Raw genomic sequence first — 24,967 nt, forward strand, 5'->3', positions numbered from 1 at the left:
TTATCAGAGAAAACATCTACAAATCCTGCAGTAGGAAATTCAATAATAAGACTGGATTAAAATTGCTGTGAAGAAGCGATGGCAAGGAGAAGCAATAACACAGCTTGACCAACAATTTTGGGAAACCACAATTTTATCCACTGTGTCCCTAATGTTTTGATTTTTGAACGCAAATGCACTTCTCTATTAAATTTTATTTGTGTTGAGACTCTTCACAGATACCTGGTGTGAGAGAGCAATTCTGCAGTGTCTTGATGGACGTCCTTAGGTCACCTTTTGAACTAATTCCACCACCAAGAGCTTGCAGAGTCTATTGGAGAAAAAACTGTGATCAATCATGCAAGGAAAACAGAGTGATTACATAATGTGAATAAAGTAAACAATATAACAAAGACAACATTAAACTTTTAAGATACCTCCAAAACTGTTTCAACATCAGCAAAGCCTTCTCCTTCAGCATCAAACTGACTGAACAACTAAAAAAAGGCACAAACAATGTACTAGAATTATGTTATTGCCACACTTAATTAATGACCTTACTATCACTGTGCAGCCCTCTGGTGACAACAGTCAACTTATCCCAGCTCAAGTTCCTTAATCACACTCTGCATACTGGCAAGGATGAACCAATACCATAAATAGGTCCATCAAGTATAGAAATGGATAATAAAATACCTCAGCAAAGGCTTCTCCAAGGCTATCAGATTGTGAAAAGCCAAAGTTTATGAAAGCTGTAGGTACCTTGCAGTCACCTCTACACAGCTGACCAACAATGATAATCACGTGAGAATTAACGTGTAGATTATTTTACGTCCATAATGATGTATAAAACCATTAATAAATCTACCCCTAATTATTTACATAATAGGTTTGAGTATGTTAAAGATAAACATCAAATTAACACAAGATCTGCTGCAAGTGGAAACCTGTTCATACCTAAGCTATCTTCTAAGACAGGACAAAGGTCTTTCCTGTACAGGGGAGTAACAGCTTGGAACGGTTTATCTGTGGGCGCTAGAGACTATAGTCTAGAAGAGTTTAAAAATATGTGGCCGGAATCGTTTGTAATTAATATATTTGTAATTTATATATTCTGTAAATATTATATTCTAGTACATATATTTATTCTTCTAAATTTTTAACTTTGTATTTTTTTTTTTTTTTTTATCTTACGTTTTAGTTCTTATTACGCACAGTAAAATGTAGTTCTGTAGATAGAGGACCACCCTAATTAACTTAGTGTTAGCTTGGTGATATCCTCTGTAAATATTGTTTTATTATTATTATTATTATTAATGATTCCTATTAATTTCATTATCTCTAGTAACATTGAATAGTTACAATCTATATCAACATGCATCATTGCTGAAGCCGCAGTGAGTGAGCCTGAAGCAAACAAACAAGGCAGCTCTCTCATCGGGAGAAAAACACAATTTTTTTCCAAACAAAAGTGATTGTGGTCAAATGCGCAAGGGATTGTGGTTATGCACCAATGGAGCAATTAAGATGCATGGTACGATTTGTTACACAGAAGATTAGAGCTTCTCTCTTTGTCACTTCACTTCTTGTATCCTCAAACCATAGATACATGTAGTTTAACTGTCATGCAACAAACCAATGAAAAAGGTCAAGAACTTGGAATGTTGTGGGAAACAAATCTTTTAACCACCTCTCCAATTCTCAGGTCTGTGTGGTACATCGTTTCTCAGTTATTTGTCAAAGCATTTCACACAGCTTTACTGAGTTTTGCATGGAGACTCAACGCCATATGGCCCACCAACATGGCAGCCGCTGATCAACACCTCGAGTTCACTTTGCGAACAAAGCGCTTAATTTTCACTCACCAGATAAAATAAAATTTAATGTGCATGAACACAATTCTACTAATGTACTTGAAAGGCTCCAACTGCTGAGATACATAGGGATTGGCTTTTTTAAACCACGGTGTTGCTCGAGGTGACAATTTGAAAATTAAAATGCTGCATTTTTGAAATGAAATGTCACGGAACAAGATTTATTTCTACGTCATCTTCAACCTCCTTTACATAAAAACTCAGAAGACCTTGCGAGTTAGATTTTAGAATTTGATGATGTCACTGTAATACCGATCTACATGTACTGTTTTGTTTCTTCTCTCAAGAGGGGTCCAGAAGGAGGCCCAGTTAGGGGTTCAGTTTGGAGGTCCACATTTTGAACCGTCCCTGCTCAAGACCTATTAAAATCTCCCTTCAATTCCATGCACGAACCGTTGTTAAATTACCGCATGCATAATTTAACATCTCCCCTCCCCTTGTCAGCATTTCTACATGTATCATTTAGGTAAACTACTTTTACCTCTAAACATTCTTCCTTACTGGCCCCTTTTCCTGTCAACATGTCTGTAAACTGTGATAGGCTAACAAATTCCTACAACAACAACAACAAATTAGGTAAGCGGGAGAGGTTTGCACCAAAAACACAAGTGCTCTCAAAGCCAAAAGTAAACTTTGAGCCCTGAAGATGGTGATCAACAAACAGCATCACAGAGACAGAAGCCCTAAAAGCCATTTCTTGTGCAAGAAAAAGGACTGGGGATTAAAAAAAAAAAGAACAACAGATAACATTTTATGACACATTATGGGCATACATGTATTGCCGTAAGGGGCTATTTTATTGCACAAATAATTATCACAGAGCTCAGTTGCATCCATGGTTTATTGATAAATCATTTGCATGTGCCTAAGGCACTACGCCTTTTATAGTGCGTCTTCATACTTAAGGACAGTGCCTACTATTGTCATTGCGCATACGTTCTGTGCATCTCCAGATACTCGGATTTCCTATCGCCGATGCTTTCTAATACAGGGATATTATTATTGGTTTAAAACTATCCGGAAAAAGTAGATCTTAGTAAGTACTCTTGGTATCCAAAAAGAAAATTGGGTGTAACCATGCATTTTTGAGAGATAATTAAACTTCAATTTGAGAAAGAACGCCATACATTGCTTTGTATTTTAAAGCTTTTTACAAATATTATTTATGACTTATCTTTGAAAAATGCGTGGTTATCCCAATTTTCTTTTTGGATTTCAATAACACCTGTTAATATCTACATTTCCTGCATAATTACACACCGGGGCAAAAATATCTTTAATTAGTAGGCACCGTCCTTAAGAGATTTTCTCCAGGTCCTCAAGTTTTCCCCACTCATTAAAAATCAACATAATTTTCCTTTGTTCAGCTCCCATTTGATTTCACCTGATTTACAAGTACAGTCTCCTCAATAATACAGGTACATGTAGAGTATGTCACAGGCTATGCCAAATAACAAATTATTGTTCTTGCTGTTGTTGTTATTGTCATTAAAACTAATATTATTAGGTTGTGAAAAATAAGAGTAGCTACAATGTATGAGCCACTGAACTCGGAAAATGAATAATGAAAGGAGAAAATGACTGTTGAGGCTCATTCCAAGGGTCTCTCTTCTTCCATTTCCCTGGAGCAGGAGAAGAGACCTTGCAACAAGGTTGTTCTCATTTATTCATTAGTCACTGACAATATTATTCAACAATAAAAGTGCGGCTGTTGCAAAGATGAGTGTTGAGTTACTCTCAGCACTGTAGTAAAAATGTTGGGAACATTTTGTTTGGTTAATTTTTGTGATACACATGTGGGAATCAGTGGTCACGCTAGCATGACGTTCTTCCCGGTTATCAGTTCTACTTTTCAGGTTAGTAAAGTACAGTAATACTTAACAGAGGTACAATGTAAAACAAACATTCACTGAAGTTAAGCCCTGTTGAGTGGGATTACTATTTGGATGGGAGACCAAAAGAGAGATCCAATAATAATGATATTGCCTTTCAAGGACGTCATATGCATCGCAATACCTTTTTTCTTTCAACTGTAATACTCACATTTAACAGAATCCTTATTTACCACTTTTGGACATACATGTCATTCTACAGTAATTATGACACAGCATCCACTCTATTGTTACATTCTTCCTGGATCGTTCGAAATAAGGTGGTGTTGATAATCGGCCATAGTAATATTTCATAGCCTTTGAGAATTGCATGTGCATTCTCTGCACGCTTTCTCCTTATACTATTACTTTTATATTTCGCAACTCAAAAAGGCATATTTTGTTTGATTCTACCTCAGAAAACTTGGAAACGTTCCCTGAAATAGAGGATATTGTCTCTTAATTGAAAGGCAATTAAATCAAGAGTATTCATACAGTTCATCAATTTTGTATATTTTTGGCCGCCTAGTAATTTAGTACCTCATGTCTGGAACTTCTCTCCTCCAACCAGCGAATAATACTGCTTGAATGCTGCTGTATAAAGGATTCAGTAGGCTCTTCTCTGTATAGGATACAATTCAATTTATTCTAATATTTTAATATTATAATAATAATTGCATTCTTCTACACAAAAATCAGTAACAGAATTAATCCCCCTTTTCAGTTTGAATTTAAAATAAAGTGTTAACATTCAACTCTAAACAATACTATCTTGTGTAAGTCATGTCACATGATAATCATGAATAATTATTGTTTATCTTTTCATACAAAAAAATATACTCTCATAATTCATTTTTCTCTAAACCCTGATCCTAACCCTTGATTTAACTTACATATGTATCTGTAAGTGCCCTTTGCACATTACAGGAACTTTAAATTAAATTAGAATGCTTGACCAGGACTGCAAATTTTCCATACAATACATTCTCATTACTTTTAGTCTGGCATAAAGCAAACATTGTGTAAATATTAAATTCTAGTAAAAACCATCCTTTTTTTATAGTAACAACACAGTTAGTAACACTCCTGCTCACTTAATTTTTGATGCAGCATCCCGCAGAAGGTTGTGATCAAACAGAGTTGCAAGATCCAAAGCTCCTTCACTGCTATCACCTGAAATAAATAAATTAGTAATTTTGTTGACTCAATGATAAGATGACTTTACTGTACCCACTCTCAAGCAATAATTACAAGGAAAACAGATAGAAATCTCATATTGAACTCTACTGGAGCCTTCAAACAGACTGAAGTAACCAACCAGTAGCCGACTTAGTAGCCAGCAGCCAGTTATCTACCTGTACTATTGATGGTAAAAATAGCCAGCTATACTCAGATTAATGATGAAATGGTATATGAAATGAATCAATATTATGTGAACTGTGGATATGAAATCAAGTGAAGCTATGATCTTCGCAGTTATGAGAGCAACTTTTGCAATTGCGTAGAGAAGCCTGAAAAATTCAGGACTTCAACGGGGTTGAAGTCCTGGCTTCAAAAATTGCTCTCATAACTGCGAAGATCATAGCTTCACTTGATATACTCAGATTGCGTATTAAAAGAACATCTGACTACATTGTACATGTAAAACATTAACCACAGTCAAAAATCAGTTAAAAAGTACACTGTAGCTACTGTGGCCACTTTCATTACATAGCCAGCTTCTTCAAAATGTAATGAAAGCTCGGCATGTACATGTACACCCATTGAATACAAACAGAAACCCATAAGAGTTGAAACGTGTAACGCGCGTTCACAGCTTCCGAATATTCAGTGCGAACTGATTGGTTGAATGTTTCAGTGCTAAGTACCATATTTGGAAACCCCTCGCTCTTGTTGTTCCAAATATGGTACTTAGCAAATTGAACATTCAGAAGCTTGTTTCCCAGGACACAAGGGGCCGTTACACGTTTCAACCCTTATGGGTTTCTGATATAAATTATGAGAACAATCTTTTAAGAGGAAAGTCATCTAGAGCATAAATTATACACATTCAGCTATTGTAACTGTTACAGTTGCAACAGTTCAAAGTATGATCATGCAAAATGTGAATACATGTACCTTGTAATCTACAAGTCAACATGTATGATACATTAATTATTTTTATCACCAGTAAACACTTTCTGCTACACTATTTTATTTGTGCATCACTAAAAATGTTTTTCTGTCAAACCTCACAAAATACATCTACAGCAAGTAATGATTATTTGTCTGTCATTATGTACCATAAATTATGAAACAGGCTTACCTGAAGACAAACTTGTTTCAAATCCATCCTAAAATAACAAGAAAAATAATATTTATTAAATGTAATTTGAAGAATAAAATACACAGGAAAAATGAAACAAGTCCAGGTCTTCTGCTCCAGTTTTTGGGATCTTCAGAAAACGAGGGTAGGAATTATTTACCAAGGATGCGTTCTTCCTCCAACCTGGGAAAATTATTGTAAGCTAACGTTTCCTCACTTCATTTCCCTAGTAGCCAGCAAGGGATGTCCAACAATGCCAAAACAGATGGATAACTTGAATTGGCAGAAGACAAGAAGAAAAATTGTGTGATGGCTGCCACGTAGATGGATGACAATGCTGTTGAATGTACTATAATTTGACTTAAACAATACGACATTTGCATGATGACGCCACATGACTACAAGTACCAGAATCCTTCAGGTTTCGCTTGTCTCATGTTAATTAGAGCTATTGTTATTTTTACCCCACTGGGAATACAAAATTTAAATATGAAAAGAAAAACAAACTGAATCGTGGTAGTTGTAGTCAAATGACGCCATCATGAAAATTGTCTATTAGCTCATACATGTACATTGTATTATACATGTGCAAGTATAACATTACACAATCTATAGAGTATATTGAAGAATTGAGTTACCAAAATTTAGAATTGTTTAATTAATTAATTTAATTTAATAAGTTATAATTTAGTGCTTAACATGTAAACATTTTTTTAAAAATTTAGTGACACATCTGAATTTGAGAAATTTTTGGTACGAAAAAATTAAGAAACCAAAGTAATTACTTTGGCCAATCAAAGAGGAAGGAGACAAATCTGGTAAACCAATCAAAACTTGAAGCAATTGCGTGTAGCCAACACAAAGCGCAGGAAAATGTGCATGTGCAAACCACAATTGGTTTGGTTTCACTTTTAATTGATTCAAAAAGTTGTGCGAGAACTTTGAACCAATCACTGATCAAAGTAATCATAATCCAAAGCAATTCACTTCTACTTTCGACACTCAATTGAAAACTGCTGTATGATTGCTCCAGGAAATACCAAATAAAATTAGTCTGGTACTTTACAGAAAATGGTGCAAGATGATTGATAATAGTCTGATTGGTCTATTGTATCTACTCTACAAAGTACATGTAGCAGTCAATGTACACATTATTTTTAAGTAACCACGATTATGCATGAAAAAAGTTAAACTTTTGTTGCATACTGGTACATGCATAATCTGTTTCCATTTTTCTCTTGTTTCAACAAACATGGTGAAATGAATCTGAATGTGACTAATTAAAGAAGTATTCCTTCCAGATACTGAGTAGTTTCACTTTTCAAGTACTTATAAAACATATTAATGACGATGAAAAAACCCTGTTGAAACTATCAAGGTCGAAACTTGGTGTAGATGTTATGATCCAAATGTAATCATGACATGTACGACAAATTGAAAACCTGTTAGGAATAACTTACGTTAAGGAGGAAGTGGACAAAACAACGTACTCATCTGATCTCTTACGTCTGAGCTATAGCTAATTTGCTTATTTTTAATAAGTTCAGAAAATATCATTCTGGTCGAACCTATTGAAGACCTCCCTATTTATAGGATACTTGCTGTTTACTCTTACGCAGAGACTTGTTTTCTTTCGCAACAAGATACCTAAACGTCGATTGTAGCCAAAACAATTTGCTTTCACTGCTCGCTGCGTGTACATGGGAGCTTTCAGTATTTCAGGATAGACCTACATAAACAAACTGTCCAACAGGTAAATTACATAGATACCTCAAAGAACTCCGTTTCGTCGTCGTCTCCTTCGCTGACACCTCCAGCTGTTACGTTTCCCATCTTATAATAAAGCCCTTTCAAGACATTCCAGCTTGTTCTTCGCCATCTTGAGTTGATTCTATAGTGCCTAGTTTCTCAGAGCTAACACAGAGAGTAGACTGGGATGTATAGGCGGTGACCCAGGTGACCTGGCCTTCCCTGGCCTACGCGAACCTACGCGTCACTTCGCGACACTGGTTGTTGGCAGTGTGGATGACGTCACCAAATCCAAATCCAAATCCAAAGGTGTTTAGAATTTTATCTTTTGGAGGTTGAAGATGACCTAGAAATTAATCTTTTTTTAAGTATCCAGTTCCATGACGTCTTTCGTTTCAAAAATACTGCAGCATTTTGAATTTCTGAATTGCCACCTTGGGTGACACCATGATACAAAGCTATTTGGTTGAAAGAAAAAAAGGTCTATCCCTATGAATCTCAACAGTTTGAGCGTTTCAAGTACATTGGGAGATGTGTTCATACACTATTTATCTCGAGAGCGACAAGTAAGCGTTTTCATCTCAAAGTGAACTCCAGAAATGTTCTTGTTATTCTTAATTTCTGGCCGCCATATTGGTGCACAACGGAGGTACAAATCTCTGTAATATTGCGAGAAATGATTCGACAAATAACTCCGAAACGATGCACCGCACAGACCTGAGAATGGGAGAGAGGAGATTCTAAACTTGTCTCCTACAACATTCCAAGTTTTTGGCTTTCTTCGTTGAACGGTTTCGATCTTATTATTTTGTTGCGTGACGGTGAAAACGATCTATTTCAAGAAAAACCTAACGGCTGACTTCACTACAACGAGACTTCAATGAGAAATAGTTTATTAAGGATGTGTCAGTCAATTCACTGCTTAACGTGACATAAGCTATACAACGCATTAACATTATACTAAGCTAACTTACACGAGCATTAAATTAAAACGAATTGTGCCACGCCAGTTACGAAGAACCATTAAAAAACCACCCTTTAGAAGTGGTCGTAAATAACGTGGAAACGTATTCCTCCTCTAATACAGCGGCACCACACCCCAAGAAAAGGGCACTTAACATAACAAAAATAGAAAATAGCATTGCAAAACGAAAACTTAAAGAAAAAGATGAAGGAGCAGCGATCGACCGACGTAGAATGACAAATATTCCCGCCAGACTCTTACGCCAGATCAATCCCAATTCAAAGCGTTCAAGGCCCTCTATATCCCGCCGTAAACATATCCAATTTCTGACTACACTAACTAGCTCCCATGTCACTCTAACGTCAGAATTGGAAAACTTATCGCGGAACAGTAGGTTTATTACTACCCACTCTTTGTATCACTTACTTGTTAACACTTTAAGTGCTAAGTGCTTGGTCTTTTTTTATTTTATTTTTTTTTTGTACTTTTTTGACGATAAAAGTTATGCAGAACTTGTCTTCGCCGTAGAAGGCCCGCCGCACACTTGAGGAAAGAGCTGAGCAAACTGCCTCGCGAGCCGGTTTGCTCAGCCGTTTCCTCACGTGTGCGGGGAAATTGTGGTGAGAAATTCGCCTCACGAGGCCGAGAGGATAAATCAAACAAGTTTGATATTTTTGGCCTCGCGCGACAAACTCCTCAATGTGTGCGGCCATCGTGAGAATCGAGCTGAGCTTGGTTTAATCAAGCATCCAATACATGGCATACTCACGTGACTCCAGTGGTTCAGGATGGTGTCGGAGGAAGAAATTGGCGGTTCACGAGTGAAGTTGTCTCTCTGGCCTTTCTGTGGATGAATTCCAAGACCTATCGACACAATTTGCACAAGTTTTGACAGCTAAAAACTTCAATCGATGCGGTATTTTGCTGGTAGGACTGGGTGGCCCGACACTTATAAAAAAAAAAACTTCATTGAAATACCTCGCGTTATTTTAAATTCTTAACAAACCGTGCAGCGGCACGCCTTTAGAATTTTTTTTTTAATTAGTTTAAGTTTTAAGTTTAGATTAGAGTGTTTCGCTATTTTACATATTAAATAGGAAATTTTTATCTTAATTCAATTTTTATCGTAATTAGTTAGTAACAGATGAAGAGCCACTCTGCGGAAACGCTGTACTTACTTACTTACTTACTTACTTACTTACTTACTTACTTCATTGAAATGAGAATCGGAAGTCTTCCCTTAACATGGAATGGCAGAATTACCCAGAATTCTTTTTGGGCATGAACGAGGCAACTTGAGAAGCACGAGACTGACCCCCATCGAATGGCTGAAGCGCGGCCAGAGGAAAAGATTTCTAGCCAGATACTCAGGATGAGTCCTGGTGTGTGCAGTTAACGTAGACTAAGGATTTATGAACAAGTTTTTATCATAGGAAATTTGCGACAAAGATTTGCTTTCAATTCGCTGTAATCCACGTATCAAAGAAACGGTATATTGTAAATAAGAGAAAAACGAGATTTATATTTGCAGATGACCTGTCCGAGTCTTACTAGTAAAGTCAACCTACTACATGTCTGTGCAATAAGCGCATTCAAAATTTCCTGATATTAATTTTAAAAAGTAGGTTTGTTTGTTTGTTTTTTTTTTAAAAAGGGTTTTCCTGGTTGTATGAAAAGTACGTTTTCTCTCCCGTACTCTTCTTATGCATGATCTTCGCGGAAGTTACATTCTATTCCTCATAAACCTGGAACAACCAGTTATGGTCTTCGTTAGTTCTTTTATCTTACGTATCAGCTAAGTTGTAGAATGCGCTAACTAATTTTATCCGTACCACTGAGTTTAATGGTTTCAAAAGAGGATCCAGGGCCGCCTTTTGTACAGCGGTTTTTCTTTTTGATTAATATATCTTTAAATATTATGTCTTTAGTATCTATCTGTATATGCTATGTATTTTAGCCGTAAAGATATTAGTTCAGTGTAGTTATTCTGTAATTGGAGATGGGTTAAAGGCTATGCGTGCATGTATGTATGTTACCTTTAGCAGGGCGCGTGCGCACTCTTTGTAATCTGCGACTTCAGTGCTTACCATATGGCAGATAAAATGACTTTTCTCTTGTATATTTAACCCGTCGAATTCTTCCGTTACATTGGCAAGGGCGGTTTGGAGCTGTGAGTAGGCGTGGGATTTGTCACATATGGTTTAGGGGCCGACATATCTCTCCCTCCATGCCGTACCGGGAGGCAAGGTCGGTAGCAGAAAGCAGCGAAGGGCCAACTGCGTCCAAAAGCGATCGCACGGGCCGAAATCCCGGGATGACTCGTTTGGTACGACGCTCCAGCGCCGGTGTCTGGAGGTACTGCGTTTTTCTCTCTTGTTCAAACATTCCGTCCGCGCATGCGTAAATGTTCTGGCTCTCCGATACGTAGCCTACCAAAAAAAATAAGATGCTGGTTTTTACAAGGAATTCACATTTCAGTTAAACAGATTCTACACTGAGGCATAACCGTAACGTAAGAACCGTGCGTGTCTGGTCTTTCCGAGACAGAGGTGAGAGATGGTTTCATGCAGGCTGGGACGCCTAAAATGGTCTGTTGTAAACTTGGCGGTTTATAAGTGAAGTTGTCTCTCCGGCTTTTCTGTGGACCTTTCCAGGTTTCGTTAACTGAGTTTCATTGGCACTGAAAAGCCCGTATGGGGAGTGGTCAATTAAGTATTATGTATATCTTTGTTTGTCCAGAGGCATAATTTTGCTCACACTCGGCCTATGAACCGTGATAATGGCGGCCTTCTACCTGCCCTATACCTACATCCCATTAGTGTCAAAGCGTCTCTGTAGAAGGACTCCAACGGTTTCCCTTCACCCATTATAAATACACTTGCTGACTGTCGAAACGTTGAGTCTTTGAACTGTAACTTGGTAAGTTCCTTTCCGATTCCAAACCGGAGTAGCTACAAACTATGACTGGAAAGAGGCTATTTACAAAGCATGCTATAGGTGAATTCAGAGCGAGATTTTTACCAGGCACGACTGCATGCCCAACCCATCACCCAACTCACCACCCATTGGACCACAAGAGTTCAATACATGTGTTTGAATTGTTCAGATCATCGCAAAATATTCGATGCGTTGTCGTATTCACTTTTTATCATTAAACTTTTAAACCAAGTGCAAATTAAATTTCCCTCCGGCTATGGATTGAATATATTTTTCAAATCTTGAAAATCCGCCATCTCGAGCCCAGAGTTTTTCTTCTCTTCACTGAGGGATAGAAGAGCTCTGGGGAACATTCATATTAGCACGAAGAGTGAGCAGGCGCCGTAAAGTTCAAATAGCCAATTTTTGGCTATAAGAACCCTACGGCGAGCCTTTGGTTCGATCCCAGGCTCTGGTGACGAGAATGGAAAATCCGTGGAATTTGTCCAGCTGGTAGAGCAGGTATGAACCACAGCCATACAATCAGGCAAGGATGCGATTTTTCTGGAAATTTTGCCTCATTGAGCTTCTTTTTACCTTTAAAGCAAAAATACAATGGCCTGGTGGAAATGCAAACCCATTAATCTCAAAGAAAATGCTATTTCCACTTGATACGTCGAAGAAACTTCAAGAAGAAAGGTCAGCAACCAGCTTTGGCCAATTGACACCAGTAAAAATTCAAGTATTAAGAAAAGCCTTGAAATACGATCGCCTTAAGGGATGGGCTTTGAAAAATCGGATTGAATTTCTGGATGATGGGGTTACGCATTCACTAGGCTGGTATAACGGCGCCGTGGAACGAACAAGCAGCACCAGTCGCTTGATAAATGTTCTGGTGCGATCGCTGCAAGGTCAAAATATCAGTGTAGTTGTAATGGGAGGTTCTAATTCAGCTGGTGGAGGACTAGGTATCGATAAAGAAGATTTTAGAGGATTGTACTATCGCGTTTTTGCCCGATGGTGGCAAGAAACCGTACAACCTATTACTGGCTCTAAAATCATACTTCATAACCTTTCGGTAGGTGGGACAAGTAGCAATTTTTTCGCCTTTTGTTATAGAACTTTACTCAACTCATCCACGACAATGGACATTGCCCTTCTCGACTTTACAGTCAACGATTTTGTTCAGTTTAAAGATTCAAAGTTTCCTATGGCCTTACCACTGGAACAACTGACCAGGGAAATCTTGCTAATCGAGAAGGTGTCTTCTCCGTCGCTCATCTATGTCAACTTTGTTCAGGGAATATCAAAAACTCCCGTTTGTAATAATCTGGAAAACAATGGTCAGACAGCTCTTGCTAACAATTATGGAATAACCTCTGTTAGTCTAAGGAAATTTCTCTGTTTGCGAAATACTGATTTTAAACAAGGGTTTACAGAGATGTTTGCTTCGGATGGAGGACATGCTAGCATTTTTGCCCACTGGAAAATTGCCCTAATGCTCATAAATTATACGCGAAAGACAATGTTAGAGGTTCTCCATCGTTTAAACCAGAGACCAAGAAGTAAAATTCTCGTAAACCCCTTGCTGCCATTACAAAACGCCAGTCCTCTTTCGTCCACTTGCACACATAATTTCTTCAGCAATCTCCAAAAAGCTGTATTTCCGAGAAACAGAGCGGTAAAGTTTCATGAAAAGCCATTTTGTTTTACACATATTACACCAGATGGAACAGAAAATGGTACTTTTCATCAAACTCTAAAAGTGGAGCAAGTCAGAAAAGTGGGATTTTATTTGATGCCCAAACACTTCATAAATCAAACCCCACAGAAGTCCAGGACCGATGCTTTTGGTGGCTGGAAATCACTGTCTTCTAATTCCTGGCTGAAATTAGATATTTTTATACCCAAGGTAACTGAAAAGTGCATTCCTAAATTGAACGAAAGTTCACTTAGAAACGTTGCTATAGCGACAAGGACGGACAGTAATGGAGCCACGGCAAGTATATGGTTGGATAACAATGAGAATAAGGCGATTTCAATCAACACTCATTCATCATTCGGTCATACAAGACTAAATACAATTGCTCGGAATGTAACACCGGGACATCACCTTCTGAGCGTGAGGACGGAGACCCCTGGGACATTTATTTTATCCGGAGTTATGACTGGACCTTCATACAACTGATGCTTAAGGGCCCCTTTTTCCATAAGGCAGGCTAATCCTTCATGAATTCTGTGATACACTGATGATTTCCTATCCTCCAGTTGTTCCTATAATCCTGTGAGAACTAAGCCAATTTCCAGTTTTATCGCGTACCTGACTCCATCCGTGTGCCAGAATCTCGGGGTTCATTGTGATCGATGGTACTATGCCCAGACACTGTGTCATAGTTACTTAATTTTAATTTTTGCCCTCTTTGGCCTACACATGCGCAAATGCCCTGATACTTCCATACTTGTCTTGAGGAAGACAAACTAAAGTTTAACAATAAAACGAAACTAAGATCTTCTCCACTTCCACGCTTCCCTCCCTATTGACCTCGCAGTCAGTGATACAACCGAACCCCAATAGAAGCCCAAAGGTACCGGAACTTGGGGAAATTTTCATCACCGTCGGTGAGTAGGGAACTGAAGATCTACGACGACGACGTCCACAACGACGCCACAAAACAATGATATCATTAGTTAAAAGAGCATAACTAATCGTGCTGCACGTGCGACACGGATTTTAGCTGATATTTTTGCGGTGCTCTGGATAATGACGACGTGAAATCCCCAAATTTTAGGTTGTGACGACAGCATGCGGCGTGCGACACCGAATCTTTCATTCTCCATTTTCCGTCTGAAACCGCTCGCACCGATTTATTTTTAGGTTACTTCGCCCACATTTTACGATTTGAACGAGATGGAATAATCGCAAAAGACTTATGATAGAGCAAAGTTATATTTTGAGGTGACGTTTTTGTCGACGTCGCCGTCGTAGATCGTAAGGTCCCTAGTAGAGAATCGAACACGACCGTCCTATTCCACTGAGAGGGGATGACTGAGTGGATTAGGTGGGCTGGATTGAGATAAAATTAGCTACTTCTTGATTTTCATTCACAATATCAAAGGCCATTTTTTCAACGTAAAACAGTAAAATTCTTTGCGCAAAAGAATAGAGCCCGCTTGCCGGAGGATTAGTTGTGGAAACAATTAAACGTGACCGGCTTACTACTTGAAAGCGAAGGTTCGACTCTTGAGAAGGTACTACACGACACTTTGCCTAAGATTGCTCCATGCCGAGGATTTATTACCTTTTGTACATGTTCACATTAAAAATCAAACAACTATTCATTTGTATTACATTTTGCGTTACAAACGGAATCCGTTGAGGAAAAAAATGCTTATTTCCTTGAATATTTTTTGAAGTTATGCGTCGGTAGCCAGTTATCGTTTGCCGAGCTATTGTAGATTTCCTTATCGTCTTCAATCGTTCTTCATTCGGAATGTCTGGATGTGTCCTAAAACAATAAATGCCAGGAATAACATTAAAAGACAAGAGATTTCTAATGAATCAAACATTTGTCCAAGAAATTGTTGAAGTCAACACAAATGATAATTGTAGGACTCGTTTGGGAAGACGCAGAGATCTAACGGCTTACCGCTAACTTAAGTCAGTTTTCAGGGGCACCCAACGACCAATTTGTTGTAAATTGTATTATTATACCCCAGTTAATGAAAATAAATGTTATTAAGGCATTTTCAGGTGTTTTTCATTGTTGCTGGGAAAACATTATCTGTTCCTTTTTCCCAGCAAGACACACACGAAATTTCCCAGCCAGCTAGATAAAATTGGTTTGTTTCTCAGCCAGCTGATCAAATTTATTTGCCAGCCAGGAATTCCGCGCGCTTTCAAATCCCTCAATCCAAAACGACCGAACAAAAGCGACAAAACCGGGACAAAACAGGATTTTTTCCGCAAGCACAATCACTCTGATCAGCCGTCGTATGTTTGTGACTATTCTGTGGGAGAGGGAACGGGTTCTTTGTTTTTTTCTTTAAGTGGTCCTCAGTCTTCAGAGTTTCTACAGCCAGCTCGGGTTGAAATGCTAGAAAAAGTCAGTAATTCCCAGGCAAAACCTCTATCAATAACAAAATTTCCCAGCCAGCTAATCGAAACACCTGTATTTTTGCCAGCCAGAAAGATTCCTTTGGGGAACAGATAATGTGAGGAACAGATTCGTTGGGTGCCCCTGAGTTTTAATTTAAATAACTGTATACATTTTAGGTGCTAGTTATAGAAGAAAGAGCCGGAAGAGCTTACCCGTCGTACGTATCTGGGCAATTTAAGCAATTGTTTCTTATAAGCACCTGAAATATTAAGGTGGTTTCCGTAACGGGATTCGGATCAATGACCTCTGTGATGCCGGTGCAATTACTGCTCTACCAACTGTGCTGTGAAGCCATTCAGTTGGGAGTAAACGAATTTGTTGGGCTCATGTGTTCCCGTGAAAGAACCTGATAAAATAGACGGATCTATACGTTTGAAGTGCAGGTTATACAAGGAGAAGTGGTCCTCGCACTAATCCGGCCAATTTAAGAAAATGATTCGGGTGGCTTTAACGGGATTCGAACCCCTGACCTCTGCGATGCAATGTTCAACCACCGCAGGGCAATTAAATAAATAAATAAACAAATAAATAAATAAATAATTAATTAATTTAATTGTGCAGATAAATGCGAGAATCACTTCTTCCTTTCGTCAGTCATTGTTGTTCGATTACATCTCGTGTACTTTACCTGTGATTCCTTCCCCCTGAGCTCATTATCTTTTTCTCGTTTCCCACGGATGTTCCCAAAGTACGCGCTTTTTAAAGCTTGCAATAAATCTTTGTCTGACATCTAAAATCGTACAAAAAAAGATCACTCTACCCGACATGTCGCGATGAAACATCACTGAAAAAAAGCATCCCCGTTGGGCCTGTTCAATCCATGTAAATGATATTGAAATGGCAAAAGTAATCGCCAGAGACAAACCAAACCATATAAAGGTCGCATCGAAAACGCGAGACATGTCCTCCTCTCCCCCCCCCCCCCCCACCATTCCCACACATTACACCTACATATCCACTTCCTAAGAAAACACTGCAACCATGTTTTCTTCCCCTGCGTTAAAAATTTACTTGATAAATAAATGTGTCCACCACGTTTTATCAGGCATACTATATACATGAGTCCTTTGTACCTGAAGATATATTGTACCAGGGTCCCTTCTGTACACTTCAAATTAGAACTTGATTACGCTTCTTCAGTAAGTCCTCTAACCCTATGTACTCTTCATACCTGTGTCTTTTTCCACCAGAGCATAGACTGGTATCCTCCCGTTGTGCGGCATACAAGACCTGGGTCCCCTGCTCCTGCGCGCTTTTCGTATCCCTATTTGTACAAAGGTTACTTCTATCTCTTCCCCCGAGGTATTTTGAACTTCACCCATCGCCTCTATGCGCAAACCGTTTTACCTGTATCCTTTCCGCCTGCGCGCAACCTGTACATGTGTCCCCTCCCATTGCGTGCAAACTATTCACTGACCCCGCGACAAAAACTTTACCTGTCGTTTTCCACGTATATTTCCGAAGTAGACATTCTTTAATGCTTCCAATAAACCTTCTTCTGGCTCCAACCCACCCTGAAACCGAGCAAAAGCATTAAGGTAAAGGTCCTTATTTTTACGAGGGTAACACGTGCCAGTGAAATAGAGTTACTCAGTGATAAACTTGTCGTCCTCGGTGCGCACCCTTTAGCCCCCTCCCTCTGTCATTGCTCCGTTTAATTTACGGGTATTTAAAGCTACAGCTACACCGATCAGAGGAAAGTCGAAACAGACGTCGATGGAATGAGACGGGGATCGAACTGGCGACATAACATAATTGTAACACAGTGAGGAAGAAAGAAGCATTGACAGAGAAGGTCATTTTACAATTACCGCGGTGGAGGCAAAAACAGGACAACGTAACACAAACCTATAGTAGTGTCAAAGAAAGTTTCTGACTTCCTCGCCCTCAAAAACTAACATGCAGCTAATTTCACATGATTGTGAGCTGTGCTTCAAGGTCAAATACAAACTATGAAGAGGGTGACAAGGCAAGGGGAAGTGCCTACTGGTTAGGGCTATAAGCACTGGACGTCATATCTTCAACCCACCGTGGAGGGGAAAGACATTTTAACCGATTTTGATCACAAATTCGTTCTCTGCGCATTTATCCTTCTGACGGGAGCTATGAATTAGTTCAATTCTTTCTGGTTTTTCTCCTGTGAATTGTTCAAAATGAGCGTTTCTTTTAAAGGTTTTCTTTTTATCTTAAAAAATTTAAAACATTAAGTCTTGAATACGTTCTTTAACCATGGTAGTCTACTCTTTACCTTTCTTTTTCCTCGAAAATGTCCGAAATGAGTCTTACTGAGAGCCTCTTTTAATGGTGGAGAATCATTATCAGAACCCTGAGGAAAGAAATGGAAGTCAGTAGTCGGTCCGGTGTTTTCACAAAGCCAAAACTATAAAGTATTTCGGCAAACTTAACTAGTGAGCAGCAATGAAATCAAAACAATTGAAATTGCTGAGCCGACAACCAGTTTATGTTACTTGCAAAAAGCCTTTGCTGAAAGGGATAGTCTGATGGGTTTCACATTTTAATGATATTTTATGTAATTGTTAGTTCAGTCCTACGAATTAATTTAAACTATAATGCGTCAAAAGAGCTTTACAAGCGGATGTAACGAGAACATGCCCATCGCTACTGCATAATCAGAACTGAAACCATATTTAATGTCAGGGTCAATCAACTTACTCTTTTTCCGGCTCTCACATGGGCAGAAGAATATTTATTTAAGGCTTGCTGTAGTGGAGGGTCTTCCTCGCGGTGTTTTCGATCTGTTTCACAGCTTACAAGATAGACCACGAAAAAGAAGACAATAATTCGTAGAAACATTATTACCCTGAAAAATAAAATGTCCTCGATCTTTAATACTTTTTTCCATCTTTGATCATTAGATGCAACCCGTACCAATAATGCACCGATAAAGCAAGTTAGGACCAGAAAACGATGAAAAACCTGTGAAACGAGGCCTTAGCCTAGAAAATAGAAAACTCTCTTTTAAATATATTCCCCCCTTCGCGAAGATTAAACAAGGAATTGAGAAAAACAAATTGAGCATTAAAATCCTTGATATAATTATAACAAAATCAAAATAACGGCGAGAGGAAGAGTAACAGTGTGCGATAAGAATTTGTTGTTGAAAACTTGACGCACATGAGCGTTCCAAAGTTCTGAATTTGCGCCAGAAAAAAACTCTTTGATGTTTATCATGAGTTTTAAACTTAAAACGTTACGGTGTTCTCACGAAGCTTCAAGTTTAAAATGAATGAAAAAAATTTTTTTTCCAATATCTTAAGACCGTCCGTCAGTGCAAGATCAAATATGTCTCGGAGTTTGTGTTTGTCAGTCATAAAATATATGTCGGTCGAATTTAGTTTTTATGACTTTTAAGGATCAAGAGCTTCGATTCCTACTTTTGGTTTCTTCAACAATTTGATTTAACCAATAACAATATGATGCACTGACAATAAGTTATATTTTTATTTCTCAGCTTTTTTTAAAGTGTTACTTGTACTGAATGGTCAGAAAAAAGGAACATTATTTAAAGATAAAGTACAGAATACATGTACATGAAAGTACAATTGGGAGAAGAAATTTCAAGGTTAAAGACAGACATTCCCAGTACTGTAGAAAATATTAAAACGTTTTTCACCTGACCACTGCACTCAGTTATGACTGAAATCTCTATGCTTTCAAAGAAAACCTAAAAATTCAAAACTAGGACATTGTTAAGAGTGAGGCTTCACTTACTTTAGGTGGTACTCAGCTTCTGTCCACAAGTAAGTGAGCTTGGCACAAAAGTGTGGTGTAGATTAAGTGAAAACTATGGACTCGAAATAGAACTTTTATACTCACCATTCATGACATTTTTCCTGTCAACACCTTAATTATTTCTCAAATCATTCTCGCAATTATTATCATAAAGTAAAACGTCTTCCCCTTGTAATGTGCGGAATAACAAATGGTTCTCAATTGAAAAGAATGAGTACTCGTACAAGTATCCGGTGTCACTTCATTACCACATGGATCTTTTCATATACCTAGGGGCAATTATTTCACAGCCTTTTTTCATCACTTTTGTACTTCGATCAGCCTGATACGAGCGGACGCGCCCAGCGATTTCTTTGCCAACTGAATTTGACATTGTAAGTAAAGTCAAGCTTAATATGATTTTGTTTTTCGAACAATGATTGATTCTAACGATTTTACAACACGCGCTCTATTTTGCCGGCATTGTTGTCAATTTTGAACATTCGTGGGACGAAATCGGGTAAAGAGCTTTAACCGCCGGATGTTGATGAGATCCTTTAAAATAGTTATTAAATTTAATTGTCACTTTTATTTCCTTTCATTATGAATAACGAAAAATCTGAAATGTGAATCTAAAAGCGAGAAATCTGAAAAATCTTGAATTCGTTTAGAGTATTTGTAGCTCCAAATTATTATCCCACAACGAGCACATTAAAAAAATCGATAAAATTGTTTCTGTAACATTCTCCTTTTTAAATTTTCGGGCGGGCAGATTGGATTTGAGGAACTAAAAAGACGGTATGACCACTTAATACTACGCCAAATATATTTTTTCTTTTCATCATTTTAACTGTTATAAGCGGGCCATTTAAAACTTGACGGTATAAAAATATTTCGAAGATCCTGCTAAAATCTTTCCTTTTAGCAAAATCCGGCAAAGCTGCAGGTGTAAATAGAAATGTCATAAAGAGTCGTCGAACACAAAATGACAAAATATGCATGCCTTTTTTGTGACAATGAACTTGACTCTACCACCAATGTCTTTGGAACAATGAATGTCCGATCCTTTTTTCTTTTTTTCTTTTTTCTTTCTCCTGAGGAAAATCTGAAATTTGACATAAATTTTGAAGCAGCAAACCTACCAAAAACATTGAATTGTCGCTTACATTGAATAGGAATGGAATGTTTGTGAGACAAACCAAATATTATAATTATGCTTGTTCATTAAAAAATACAAAAGAATATTAACTTTACTCGTATTGGATGTTTTTAGCTTACCGATAAGGAGCTGCCTATTAAGGATACATATTCAGGTGGCAAGCAAGCTCACCCTCAATGGGCATATAAGTCATACTGAAGGCAATTAACATGCGGCTAACTGGCAGAGAAGAATTGACGATAGCCCCTTTGTACAATAGTTTACGTACAACGTCAAGTACGGAGTAAATGTAATAATGTTAAGAAAGATACGGTTTTCACAGGAATTTTTTTATTTAAGGGCCAGCTGAACAATGTACAAGTGCCTAATCCTGGGAGATCTAACCAGCAAATAACTTGTAGACTAAAAACAAAATAATAATGCAAGGCTGGTCGTATATATGTTTTTGTTTAATCAATATTTCGTCAGGCACGGCCTGACTTCTTCAGGGAGTTAAGTGATTTGCTGTTAAAATTTTCTGAAATTCAAATATAAGCCATAAGAAAACTAGGTATAAGATCACAGGTAATGAAAAATTTAAAACCTCATTAATAATTCATGAGCCTAACAGCCTATTAAAACACCGATAAAACACTCCTCGTTAGTGTTCTTTATATAAAGAATACTAATAAGGCATAGCTTGTTTTTCTTGTATGCTAATATTCACTTCTCACAATTTGAACCATTGTTTCGAGTCTAGAGGGACACGCTCTTTGTGGAATGTTTTTTAAGCCGTTCAAAAAACTCGCAGGACGGGTTTTATTGGGTCAAAAACACTCGGCTACGCCTCGTGTTTTTAAACCCCGATAAAACACTGCTGCTCGTTTTTTAAACATTACATATAGTTATATGTATTGTGTTACAGATAAAGATTATTTACAATTATCTTTTGTTTATACCTTTAATTTGGGTTCAAGCGTTTGGCCCCTGTCGATTAGAAACGCTTCTCGGGCTTTGCGTGCGTATGGAGTCACGAGATGCGTGGATGAGTTCCAATGGCATGAGTTCATTTCGTGAGGCGTGTATATTTTGCTGGTAAAATGTTCAGAAACAGTTGTTTGTCTTGAAGAAGAGATGGGTACGCTTTTTTGAGTTACAGTCAATGTAGTGTGGAATTTGTCATGTCTCTTTAGTAGCCGAAAATGTGTAGTCAGTTCGTCCGTGTAATTGCATGTGAGGCATTTCTTTAACCAGAAACCTACGCGGCTTACATCATGATTTTTCAAATCAGTATTTTTAGAACCGATCAATGTTCTAGTAGGCACTAGGAAAGGGGATTGGGGTGGAGCGATATGCCACAAATCCCCCTCCCCTCCTCCAAAGGAAAAAACAACAGCCAAAAATATTAACTCAGAAACATTATCACCTTAGATTCAAAGAAACGCCGTTGAAGTTAATTCGCTTTCTTTTCAACATACTCATGACATCATGGTAGGTCTTCAGCCCAATCTGGAGGAACGTTTCTCTCTCTTTAAATTAATAAATGAAAAGATTTTATTGTCACAGAGTTGCTTAAAAGCAACAACCCCGTCGTATTGCTTATTGTATAGAGGTATCTTTTGGTAAAGGCTTTTTTCCTTCCCTTGCTCTTGATTACATCGTGGACAAAAAGGCAGGATCCTAAAAATGCCTCGAAGGGAAATTTACTGTCTTAATTAACGCGCTTTGACGCTGAATTTTCCTGCTTCTGTGTTTTGTTATGTTGGTCCTCACTTACACGTGCAGTTATGTTTTCGGCGTCGATTATTGTTTTCGGAAGTTTGAGAAAGTCCTTTATATCCTTTTATATCGAATCAATTGGAACAAACAAAGTAAAGAAACCCAAATTAAACAAGGAAACTGAGGGTGAGTTTTTTTGGGAATATCCGAAAACGGATCATGAATATATCCAAAGTATTCACAGTCGAGGGGGATACTTTGGATCAAATCTAAATCCAGATTTTTGAGATTCATCACGTCAGCGTTTTTTTTGGGAAAGGATTTGAAAAAGGATTTTTGACGAGCGGTTTTTCATGCAAAAATGATACACAATAGCTACCGTACATGACAGTCTATCCCAAATGTTTTTCTCGCGCCATTTTTATATCCTACGGATCGAAGACACGAATATGTCGAAAATAGTTAGGTTTCCTGCAAATATTTCACACCAGAAATTACACTAAACGTTTATTGACAGCAATAATATTTTTAGCAGACTTAGCACCTTTCCTAGAGCTAAAAAAGTAAACGAATTGATTTGTACCTTAGCACGCATGTTTTTCGTCATCTCTTCTTATCGATCGCTAAGGTACCTTTCTCTGGTGGCATTGAAGGATTTCTTCAAAACAAACCAGTTAACCACCTATTATTATTATTTTTAAATTGTACGCAACTCTTGTCATAGAAAATAATCCAGGCTTTTTCGGATTTTGCTGAAGAACCCATTGATCTGAGATCACAAATCCGTTTTTGGATTTTCCTAAAAAAAACGAACCATGAGTAAGAGTTTGTTTTAGGATAACCTTCCTCTTGGCCCCAATGGAAAGTTCGAAAAATCGATCATTTTTGACGATAAAATAGGAATAGTTGCCATCATTCCATCAGCCATAATTTAATGCGCATGCGCATGTAGTAGTTTTGTTTTCGGCCTTGAGCTGCACGAGGGCTTAAAATCAAAGGTGACACACCATAAGTGCTGCCTGAGTTTTGATGACATCTGCAAATGGTTAAACTCTCGAGTCTTCTCGAATAAGGACAATAAAACGTAGGCTCCATCTCAAAACAGCCTGGCACACTGTTCATTCATGGTTGGGGTGATGTCCTATCTCACCATGATTGATCATGATTGCTTTTAAATCGCATTTGAATATGTATATAAAGCCGTTTTCAATCGAGGGTTTGGTTTTGCATTACTTCACTCAGTGATTGGTTCAAAGTTCTCGCGCCACTTTTTCTACCAATCAGAAGTGAAACCAAAACCAATCATGACTAGCGCGTGCACATTTTCCCGCGCCTTGTGTCGGCTACGCGTAACTACTTCGAGTTTTGATTGGTTTACTGGATTGTCTCCGTCCTTTTTGATTGACCAAACCGAATTATCATTCGCTCGAATGTCTCTTTTATTCTATTTTGCAGGTTTGTGTTTGTTCGTGGCTGAAACGTTGTCAATCTTCAGTAGGGTGTAAAAAATATAAATGGATTCAGCCTCAGGGTGGTATAAGCCTAATATCACTAGAGTTGTCCAAATAATAAAGTATCCTCGAGGCAGCATCCACTTCGGCAGTTCATGTCATTGATTATTGTCGCCAAGCACATAAGGCAGGTCAAGCCCGTAGTAGGTAACTGGAGCGTAATTATCTCAGATGTTAGTTAATGTTGTAGGGAATATATTGTCACTGATTGATAAGCAAGTGGTAGAGGGCAACCTCATAGTTGCAACTCAAGCAATTATAGTATTGTGACTCGATACTGATAAGCTAAGCGTACTTTCTTTTTAAGAGTTAAGCCGTTATTTTATAACCGTTTAACATCCGAAATTACATGGGAAACGAAAGGTATAATCATGGGCTCTTTTAACACAAAGAACGTATTTTTTTAAACATTTGATTGCAGTAACTTGAATAGCAGGAGTAACAGCACGTTTCACAGATCCTAAGTAACGGTTCTGGTATCATAATTGTGGTACTTCGATTTCTCGTTGAATGTAAAAAAAGAATGAGGAAAATAAACGGACGAAACAGAAAATGGACGAGTAAGACAGATTAATTAAAGTGATGACCAAAAATAAAACGATGGGAGCTTGAAAATGAAAAAAAAGTTTTTACTCGCAAACATGTTTGCAGTTTTGGACCATCCAAAATAAATTTTTATTTATTTTATTTAAATTAAGTTGTTCCTCTAACATAATATCCCTAGAAAATATTTCGATTGCACAGATCATACTTTGAAAAACTAAAAAGGCGAATGGCCAATTATATTATCGAGCCCCAAAATAGTCGTCAATTTTCCATTATCTGTTGTATTGATATGATCTGAAAACGTAACCGTATGAAATAGAATAAGAAAGGACCTGCACATTAATCGCCCTTGTATGGTGTAGAATAAGCTATAGGGCGCCATGTTTGTTCACTGATCACATTCCTGTATCTTCAATCCCGTGTCAGTTCACTTGGCCATAGACGGGTTGTATTTTGCGTCGACGGTCGATTGAACGCGTTCTAGTTTTCTTCCCGTTAATTTTTAT

General features: G+C 38.0%; 3 protein-coding genes across 4 annotated transcripts in view; 1 reads left to right on the forward strand and 2 right to left on the reverse strand.

Annotated features, from left to right (window-relative positions):
* Positions 1–7,921, reverse strand: part of LOC138058952 (zinc finger ZZ-type and EF-hand domain-containing protein 1-like) — a 69,756-nt gene extending 61,835 nt beyond the window's left edge. For both annotated transcript variants that reach the window (XM_068904420.1, XM_068904419.1), the window contains exons 1-8: positions 7,800–7,921; positions 6,030–6,057; positions 4,819–4,897; positions 4,265–4,346; positions 2,335–2,406; positions 417–476; positions 223–310; positions 1–25 (exon numbers count right to left, since the gene is read on the reverse strand). The exon at positions 1–25 is cut by the window's left edge and continues 40 nt beyond it. In XM_068904420.1, the coding sequence (XP_068760521.1) occupies positions 1–25; positions 223–310; positions 417–476; positions 2,335–2,406; positions 4,265–4,346; positions 4,819–4,897; positions 6,030–6,057; positions 7,800–7,862 (497 nt within the window). In that variant the 5' untranslated portion in view covers positions 7,863–7,921. The remainder of the gene's footprint in view (positions 26–222; positions 311–416; positions 477–2,334; positions 2,407–4,264; positions 4,347–4,818; positions 4,898–6,029; positions 6,058–7,799) is intronic.
* Positions 7,922–12,211: 4,290 nt separating this feature from the next.
* LOC138014017 (uncharacterized) lies at positions 12,212–13,942 on the forward strand. The gene has a single exon (XM_068861048.1). It carries the CDS (start codon positions 12,212–12,214, stop codon positions 13,844–13,846), a length of 1,635 nt encoding a protein of 544 aa, XP_068717149.1. The 3' UTR covers positions 13,847–13,942.
* Positions 13,943–14,927: 985 nt separating this feature from the next.
* On the reverse strand, positions 14,928–19,669 carry LOC138060021 (uncharacterized). Its single transcript, XM_068905700.1, has 6 exons — positions 19,548–19,669; positions 18,489–18,636; positions 18,064–18,141; positions 17,252–17,329; positions 16,444–16,545; positions 14,928–15,164 (listed from the first exon to the last, which is right to left on the reverse strand). Exons 2-6 carry the CDS (start codon positions 18,627–18,629, stop codon positions 15,141–15,143), a joined length of 423 nt encoding a protein of 140 aa, XP_068761801.1. The 5' UTR covers positions 18,630–18,636; positions 19,548–19,669; the 3' UTR covers positions 14,928–15,140.
* Between the last annotated feature and the right edge of the window lie 5,298 nt (positions 19,670–24,967).

The sequence above is a fragment of the Montipora capricornis genome, chromosome 8, assembly GCF_036669925.1.
Source record: "Montipora capricornis isolate CH-2021 chromosome 8, ASM3666992v2, whole genome shotgun sequence".
NCBI classification, from domain to species: Eukaryota; Metazoa; Cnidaria; class Anthozoa; order Scleractinia; family Acroporidae; genus Montipora; species Montipora capricornis.